The following is a 9,074-nucleotide window of genomic DNA, read 5'->3' as shown; positions in this document are numbered from 1 at the left end:
TGTGTGTGTGTGTGTGTGTGTGTGTGTGTGTGTGTCAGATTCTGAGAAGCGGTGAGAAAATCTCATGATTATGCTGTCTGGATGATGATTTTGTTGCTCTGAGCTGTAAATCAGGCGCACAAAGGCTTTAGCTACCTCCTCCTACTTTGTTCATTTATTTATTTTTATTCCGGCTCTGTCTCTGCTGGAGTCAGGCCAGAGCATTCCTATTGGTGCATCCAAACCCCAGGAAGCCTTTCAGACGCACAAACACACTCCACAAATCTGGTTAAATGACACATTCTTCACTTTGCGCAACGCCGTGTTTGGGACACATGGAGCGCTCGCAGGCGGGTTGGACAACTTTGGCGCAGCCGGTGTGCGGTGCAACAGATGCCACACTGAGAAATAAGCCTTTAATACCCACAGGACTCAGGAGAGGGTAACTACACTCAACTCAGAGTGCAAGCTTTGAGTCAAACTCCTCTCCAGTGCGGCACGTCGCGGTTTATTGGGACGATATTTCACTTTTACGCAAGCTTAAACAAACAGGATTTGTTGCACTGAACATTTTTTATTATTATTTTTCCACGTTTTATCCACTTGTCATCGTAAAACCAGTCTCATGACATGCTTGCCCATGTCTCATTCACTGGAGCCAGGTGAATTCAGCTGGTAGAACAACGCAGGTGGACGCCTTCAACCGCCATGCCGCCCAAGAAGAAGGTAAAATGTGCGCTTTGCCCACTAAATTTTCACGTGTACTTGTGTGTTTTTAGTGTGTGTGCGTGTGCAGAACAGGAAGCGCAGCACCATCTGTTGTGCTGGGCGTTAATCCGTCTGTGAGGCCTTTCCACATCAGTGCACTCACCATAAGAGCCTCAGCGTGCACAGGGCACAGAGATGCATCTCCACACGCTTGTATCATGTCGTGTGTCCAGCTGAATACCAGGCTTTACACAGGGTTGCATAACTAATGGTCTGAGAAGATCACAAGGATAAAAAATTCTGTTCTTGATTATTTTTTAAACATAACTTGTAGCTTGTAGTAAACTGGAACACTGTTATTGTTATTGACTTCATGTGGTGTAAGTTCAGCAAAATGTAGCTTTCTATTAAGTGCTGTGTTCTATTTGTTGAAATAAACATTTTTATATTACAATTTCACAAAAATTTATTATAACAATATCAGCATGTGCAATACAAGTATTAGAATAGACAGTTATGCAGCAAAACATGAAAATTGTTGTAAATCTGATGAAATCTTGAGAAAAAACGACTTGCATCTGGAAAGCTGTTTTCTGCCCATGTTTCTAGAATCCACAAAGATTTTCAGAACAAAAGAAAACAAAAAATCTAACTGGGAACTACTTCCCTAAGCTTTCAGAGCATGAATTGAAATGAAAAAGTTACAATCGATCAGATCTGGCTCCTTATGATAATTGCTTTATTCAACAAGAGGTCTCTGGACTGGAAATGGGTCTTTTAAACATTTATTTAGGCCCCACAAAGCTGCCAAAATCTTAAATATAAGCTAAATACAGCCAATCCATTCCTCCAACATCATGTTAATTTAGTAAAATTCTGCCTCTTTCAAACAGTCTTTGGTAAACTATGATAAGAGAAATAGGTGGGCAAACATGTGCACCTGTGTCTGATTGATTCATCTATCTGACTGAGCAAATGAGGGTAATTCTGTAGGACTATCAGTTATTATCATACCAAATTTAATTTTCAATAAACTGTGCAGTGGTTTATGATATATTTTGCTAACAGACAAAGCGGACTCCAAATGGTTCTAGGAAAACTTTAGAATAAATATCATGTGCGGTCTGTGAGCAACAAGCAGTGCTGCGTAGAAAAAGAAGCACCTCTCAGTAGTTGTTACAAGAGCATTACATACCTGCTCTCCCCTCAAGCAGGAAGTAAACAGTAAGATCTCAGAGCTGTCCGAAATATTCCACCAGGTCTTTTGTTAGCCCTGTTTTTGTTGTGAATGTTTCCAAATGGGGTTTTTGCTTGCTGTCTAAGCCGGGTCATGTATTTTGTCTTTCAGTATGACACAGGAGGCAAGGACTAATTGAGTGGCTCAAAAATTGTGCTTGAAGTGAAAAATGATCATAAATACAAATAAAATATTTTTTATAATCTCAGTGCACACGCACACATCCCTCTTCCAACCAATACTAATCACGTTGCATCATACTTCTGTGCTGTGCTGAGAGACTTCTCTAGATGAAAYGTATCCATTACAGGCACCAAGCAAGTCGGGAATTAAGTCGTATGGAYACAGTTAATGCAGCTCTTCTATCTCTGTCTGGTGATAGTGTTTGAACCTGGCTGTCTGGGAGGAGTTTGCATTTTTCTCTCTGGCTCCAAATCCTAGATTGACGCATGCTATCTTAATCTCCTTACTCAAAGGCAATCATGACCTAGAGAGCGAGGGCAGGGAAAAGAGAGGGCTCCTGACACACAGATTCTCTCTCATAATGACTGCATTTTAATATAGATTCAGTCTATGGTGCTGTGATTTTATTAAACTCAATTGTTCCTGGATTTATGATTTAATGAGTTTGAAGCAGCAAAATTATGTCTGAAATTGTTTTTGGGTTCCTTATTCTATTCAGGGTATGGAAAAATATTAAGGAACAAGTCTCCGTATTTATCATGTCAATAGGCATCAGATGCAGAAAAGCATTGCATTCACCTAAGAAAAAAATCGACTTCTCATTTCAAAATTATGAAGTCTGGATCTCATAAGTGGGAGGCAAAATRTTACAAATATGAAAAAAGATGTCATAATTACAAAGTAAGAACTTTTCATGTAAAACTGGAAAGGTGCCATTACTGCTGAAGAATCACTTCACAGCATCAGGAAGGTAAGTTATCAGCTGGATCCTTATAAAGCAAAGGCTATAGTTTAGGGACATTTGTTGCTAGTAGACTTTATAGAAAGTTTATAGCTAATAGTTTTACTTATGTGATCAGGATCTCATAAATATGAYGTCTTATGTCATAATTATGATGTCTTATCTTTTAATTATGAGACAAGAAGTCTATGTTTTTTTCCTTTGGTGAATGCAATGCTCTTCTGTAGGAAGACCGTACTCTGTAGAAATGCATTTAGTTCTAATAGTCATAAGTACTGTATTTTGTCATGATAAAAGCAGTTTAGCATCACAATAATCAGCTGGAAAACTTGACTTTATGTCTTAAAGAAGTGGATAATTCAAAATGTTTAAAACTGCAGCAGTGTGCATATTTTAAACTTAAAGATGAAGAGTAGAAAAAGATGTTGAACTTTCAGTTGCTCAACTTACCCCTTTAACACAAATTGGCAACATCAGTAATGATGGTAAAAGTCCTATTACCGTGCACTGTAAACTAATTCACCTTCACTGTGGTAGTGATTTTCTGCCTATTTAGATTTAAAATTCAAGTTTTAAAAGGCTGTGATGCTTTTTTTAAACTGCTGAGATGGAGACCGGTGCCAAAGTGAAGGGTGGCGGTGCCAGCCYGCCTTCTCTGCCCCAGTGTAGCATCAGGAAGAGGGCAAGGAGCCAGCCTCCGTCTGACAGATGATGCAAAGCAGCTGATGAAACTGGGCTCAGGGAAAAGTGGATTGGACCATACGCTTTATGCAAATGAGCCGGCTGTTAATGACCAAGATACAGCGTAACAAAGAAATAATCAGTTTATAGAAAAAGCGAATGAACAACAGAGGAGAGGATTCGTTTAATCAGATGAAATCATTTTCCTTGGTTGCAGAAATAACCAATACTGGAAAACATTTTGGCACTGAATGTCAGCAGGCTCTGTGCCAGGTGATCACTGATTACATTAGTCACAAGTGACCTGTTCCACAAATGCAAAAAAAGAAATAAATGTGAACAGTGTCAGAGTTCTCTTCTTTGCTCTTATGAAACTGATTGAATTGCTTGCAAGAGATGATTTTTGCTTCCATAAACATGCAGATTGAGATAAAACTATTTGCTGTTTTGGCTCATTCAGAAATCTGTAGCGTGGATGTTGGCTACTTTGTTTATCCTTGAAGGGACTTGAGTTGAAATTTCTGTTTCCGCTTCCACATTATGGACTTACCCACTATTGATTTTTTGCAAACATTTGACCGATGAGACGAGCAAGACAGAAATGTGACCGAATTTAAACTTTCTTCTCCCATGCAAAATAACCTACTTCTTGTTTTGCTTGCTGATATACATTTACAAATGTGAATGAGCTTATTTACATAAAAGGTAAATTAGAAAATTAAGATTCATTGCCAAGAAGCATTTGTTACAACAAAGAAACAATCTACCAAAAACATTTTTTTTTACTTTTATTGCTTTGTTTAGAAATTAAACACCATAAGAAAAAAGAAAACTTAAAACAAAATAATGAAAAGCACAGACCATCGCAGTGTTTATCTGAACAATTATGTATTTTAGGCATCCTTCACGTCCAAGTTATTATTTTTTTTTGCATCGTTTTAGACAATCATCCATAAAACCCTGCACGGTTCCAAGTTTTGGCAGGCCCATACAAAAAGGCACCACAGTCAAAAGTGTTTGCTCTGCCACTGGACCGACTCACACATCTGCTCTTAACGGAGCTGCTGTGTAGCGATGTGGAAACTTCTAACCCCAGTTGTCTTTCTTTGCTCTTCTAAATGAGACACAGATAACAGCGGTGACTCAGGAGCACTCTGTGGGGCACAGGTTGATGTTGTTATGAAATCCCAAAATGTAGGATCATACGAAGTGGTCACATGTTCTGTGGCGCGAATTGTTGCTGAGCTGCCACATCAGAGGCGTGTTATCTTTTTTTGTGCAGCTCCATGAGGATCATGGCTCACAAGCTATAACAGTCTTTTTTTTCATCAGTGGGAGTCATTAATGCTTAGACTGCAAATTTTTTTCTTACTGGTTGCTATGGAAATGCCTCCTTCTTTTTGGAAGGAGCAAGGAGGGGAAATTGCTTCTCTTACATCTGAGGAAGAGAAAAATTTTGTACAAGGCACCAAAAGCTCTTTGAGCTTTGAACCTTCGATTAACAGTCACAATGTGGGCACATCATTTTTTTTTACTTATCAAAGTAATTGTGTTTAGAAAAYACAATTGGTTAGGCTTTCTGGTTTAGAGGTATGTTTGGATTTATTAATATAATGTTGGTCCACCAGATAGGGAGACTAACTAGTCTAACTATGGTAGTAATTGGGTTGTAGTGTAGTTGGGTTAGGGCTGGGTTAGTATAGGTTAGGCTTAGTAAAAGTGTAATAAAATGCGAGTCAACTTTGTTCAGAAACAAAATCCTAAAAACAAAATTGCACAAAACCAAAATCTTTTAACAACTAAAATTTATGTAAAAAATGGTTCGTGAAGTTGAAAAAAACAAACAGTTCCTAAAGCCAGAAATCCCAAATGTGCCCTATTAACACGGACTCATAGCAGGAATTTTGTTGCAGAACTGTTTTTAAACCTACTTTTTCCTCTAATATTGAAAAATGTTGTATCTTTGCATCACTCCACATTTCAGTTTGTCCTCTGGGGAGCTTCAGTGCTTCAGGCCATCCAGCTGGCTTCTGGTGTCTCTATGGCTCAATTTTTTTTCAAGTTAGGGAAGAATTCCATCTTCCCAATCAGAAGCTTGTTCCTTAATGCCTTCCCTGGCGTGTGTGGAAATAGCCGTGTAAACACTTTTGAACAGGGAGAAAAGTCACCTTCAGGGAGCACATGACAGAACCTACTTGTTCACATAAGCCTTGTCCTCCACCTTCCTTTGCACATCCTTCAGTCTTTGTAATCATGGTAATGGACCGGTGGTTCTCCAGCAGGAAGTAYAAGAACAGGATGGGAAGAAACTCACACATGCACAAGGACAACATGCAAACTTCACTAAATATAAATAAAATTATTTAAATATTGGATGAAAATGAACAAACAAACACAACACAAGCATTCGAAATTTTCACATTCAAATTAAGTAAAGTTCCGACTTTGACTTGACATTGCATCACAATTCTATGCAATTTTTCTGAGCACTCCTTTGTTTTGAATTGAAAGATCATGTTCAAAAATGAGACCAAACAATTTGCAGATYGACTCAGTTCTTAGACTTGGATATTTATTTTACAGACATAGAATTTACCACACATAACTCAGATCTGGTTCATTTCCCTGGCTCTGGAGACTCAGGAAAAGGTTACATGTGACCCACTGTGGGAGGTCTTTTTACATTAATCAGTTTYACCACAACCACATTCAAGATATCTGAAAATGGTTTATGACTGGACATATATTTAAGATATATTTAATTACATTTTGACTAGTCAAAATACATATTTGAGATATCTCTAATTACATTCTGACTAAATGATGTCAGATTTACTRTTAAGTTGAATGGAAGCTCCGGTTCAAGATAGAAAGACTAGTCAAAAATACATTTTGAGATATCTCTAAGTTAGATTTGACAAGTCAAAATTATTTTAGGTATCTTGGATTGTTCTTCTGACCAATCAGGATGTAAATGCAGCTGTGTTAAATCACCTTTCAGGATAGTGAAATTTTAGTTGTTACTAGTCAATTTTTAGAATTCTAGAATGTAATCAGATATAGTCAGAAAAAGCTGATTTTATGGTAACATGACCTGCTACAGTCTCACAGCTATATACTAGAGTCAAGTCCCACCCAAACCATATGTCAGCATGTTTTTCCAGGCACTCMCTGTTGTTGATGAGTAATAATTACATTAATTTGACTAATTATTTACCATAGCTTTAAATGACTGATCACCTGCCACAGCAGAGTGGGATATGACTCATCTGCAGTTCCTGAACAGTGTTTAATAATTCAGTGGAGGGGTTTTGGGCTGCTGGCTGGGTGACGCTGCTTGTAGGAGAAGCGGGTGCTGTGCGAACAGATGTCTACACCAGTAATGTGTAAACAAAAAACTCATGCATGGGCAAAATTATGCCTGAGCGAGGTTTTCTTTCTCCTCCTCTTTTATTGTTTTCCAATATTAAATGGTCTGTTTTAATGTATAGTTTCTGCCTTTTTTATCCATTTCAGTTTTTTATATACTGTCTCTGCTTATTTAAACTTTATTTTTTTTGTCAGATAATTAGAAGCTTCATTAGTTATTTTTCAAATATTTTGAAGTTTTATTTTAGTTAAGCTGATTGTGCCACATTGATTTTATTAATTACGAGAGCAAACAGTGCAGCCACATGGGCTATTCTAACTCTTTCTTTTTCTTCTTTCTTTTTGTTTTTATTGTAACGTATAATATATTTACCTACTTTTATTGTAAAAAATTTATTTGAGTTTTCAAATTGAAATAAGGTTGACTCAGGAAGACTTAGAGATTTCCTTTTTGTTTTGTTAAGTTTAAATTATAGAAGCAGTTTTTGATAAAATACAGGATCCAAAGTGGTTTGTTTCATACAGAAGAAAAACTAAGGCTGCATGAAGAGGCACCATTCAAGAAACTAAGTATAAATGAATCATATTATGTGAATCTGCATGAGTATTTAATGAGGGCCATTCTTTAAACAAATGTCACATCTTGTGTGTTCCTGCAGTCTGTGCTGCTCTAAATGAGTCTGCAGACTTACAAGCTTTTGTGTTTTCTAATTTTACTTGTATGACATCACAATTCTTCCAGCAACACAATTTGAAGGAGGATAGCTAGTCATTGCATTTTTCCCCATTTACTTATTYAGGCTCCTTTTGATTGTCTTTCAATTTGTTTTCTTAAAAATATAAATTGAACCTACATTGTGGAGTTCCTCATTCTTCACAAGGCCTTTGTTGACAGGAGCAGATGTGGCAGGAAAAAAGACTGAAAGCATCAACCGTAAACAGGTTGCAGATGCATGCAGGGCGATCAGCTTCTTTGTGTCTTTCAGGCTCGAGCACAGATCAGAGCAGTCAGCTCTGCCTCACTAACCTCCTTTTTTTAGTCAGTGACTTGGAATGTCACTGTATACTTTTGTAAAAAAAATGGGCCGCATGCAACAACATGCTTGTATTCTTATCTTCAGCTTCTCTTACTTTATTTGTATGAACGGTTCTTGCACAAGGCCCATTGATTCAAACCTTTTTTCTTAAATAACTGTACATGCAGATGTGCATTTATAGCAAATGTGAAATATAAACATTCATAAACTGTGCAGTACGTAACTTTAAGAATCAAGACATTATCATTGAACTCTGGGTGTCTGCATAAAAGTCTTAAATAAAGATCATACTTTGAAGGAATATTTATTTGATATCATTCAATAAAATAGAACAAAACCTGAGAAATACAAAACTGATAAAATGTGCCGTACTGAGCTAATTGTCTGAAACTAATGAGCTGATTTGTGACTTTGTGGTTGAAGTGTGTATCTTGAACGCCAGACGGTTGTGTCGTCTTCTGGCTATGACACAAAGGGCATTAATTAGCATGTCTTTGAGGGGACAATCTAATCACTGGGACACATGGTGCACAAACCTGAGCATCCCGGGAGGGTTCTGCTAAAAGATTTCTGACAATTAAAGGCACAAGGTTTCTGGAAAAAGGAATAGTCAATGTAAAAGTGAACATTTAGTCAAAAGCTCAACAATAAAGAGATCAGTCAGTAGAAGCTTTGGGTCTTAAGAAAAAAATAAAGTCTTTTAACATGGATCTCTTCATTTATGAGGACCACCACTATAATATTGCCCAGGGTTTGTCGGTTACTTCAACAATGACAGGAAGAAATCTAATTCTGTGTGACATCATGGCATCATATTCTGTGTCTCTTGTAGGGAGAGCATAAGGACTCAGATGTCGTCGAGGAACGAAACGCCCAGGTGCAGCTGGAGAAAGCCAAGGTACGGCTGTGTTTTTACATTAAATCCTGATCCTAAAAGGTTGTGTTAAAAAAATAAAATTAAAAATATTTTGTAACATTTTGGTATCAAAATGGGTCCATTTTGTTTTTCATGTAATCTTTTTTGTGCTCAGAGAAGTGTCAGGGATAAATGAAGAATATTGATTACTGCTGATTCAACGGCAGGTAAAATAAGTATTGAACACGTCACCATTTTTCTCAGTAAATATATTACTAGAGG

The 9,074-nt window shown here is 37.3% G+C and overlaps 1 protein-coding gene across 2 annotated transcripts in view; it reads left to right on the top strand.

Annotated features, from left to right (window-relative positions):
- Positions 1-9,074, top strand: part of cacnb2b (calcium channel, voltage-dependent, beta 2b) — a 26,636-nt gene that overhangs the window by 5,086 nt on the left and 12,476 nt on the right. For both annotated transcript variants that reach the window (XM_014018335.1, XM_014018336.1), the window contains exon 2: positions 8,769-8,834. In XM_014018335.1, the coding sequence (XP_013873789.1) occupies positions 8,769-8,834 (66 nt within the window). The remainder of the gene's footprint in view (positions 1-8,768; positions 8,835-9,074) is intronic.

The sequence above is a fragment of the Austrofundulus limnaeus genome, unplaced genomic scaffold (assembly GCF_001266775.1).
Source record: "Austrofundulus limnaeus strain Quisiro unplaced genomic scaffold, Austrofundulus_limnaeus-1.0 Scaffold190, whole genome shotgun sequence".
Classification (NCBI taxonomy): Eukaryota; Metazoa; Chordata; class Actinopteri; order Cyprinodontiformes; family Rivulidae; genus Austrofundulus; species Austrofundulus limnaeus.
This window is presented reverse-complemented; position numbering and strand designations above follow the sequence as displayed.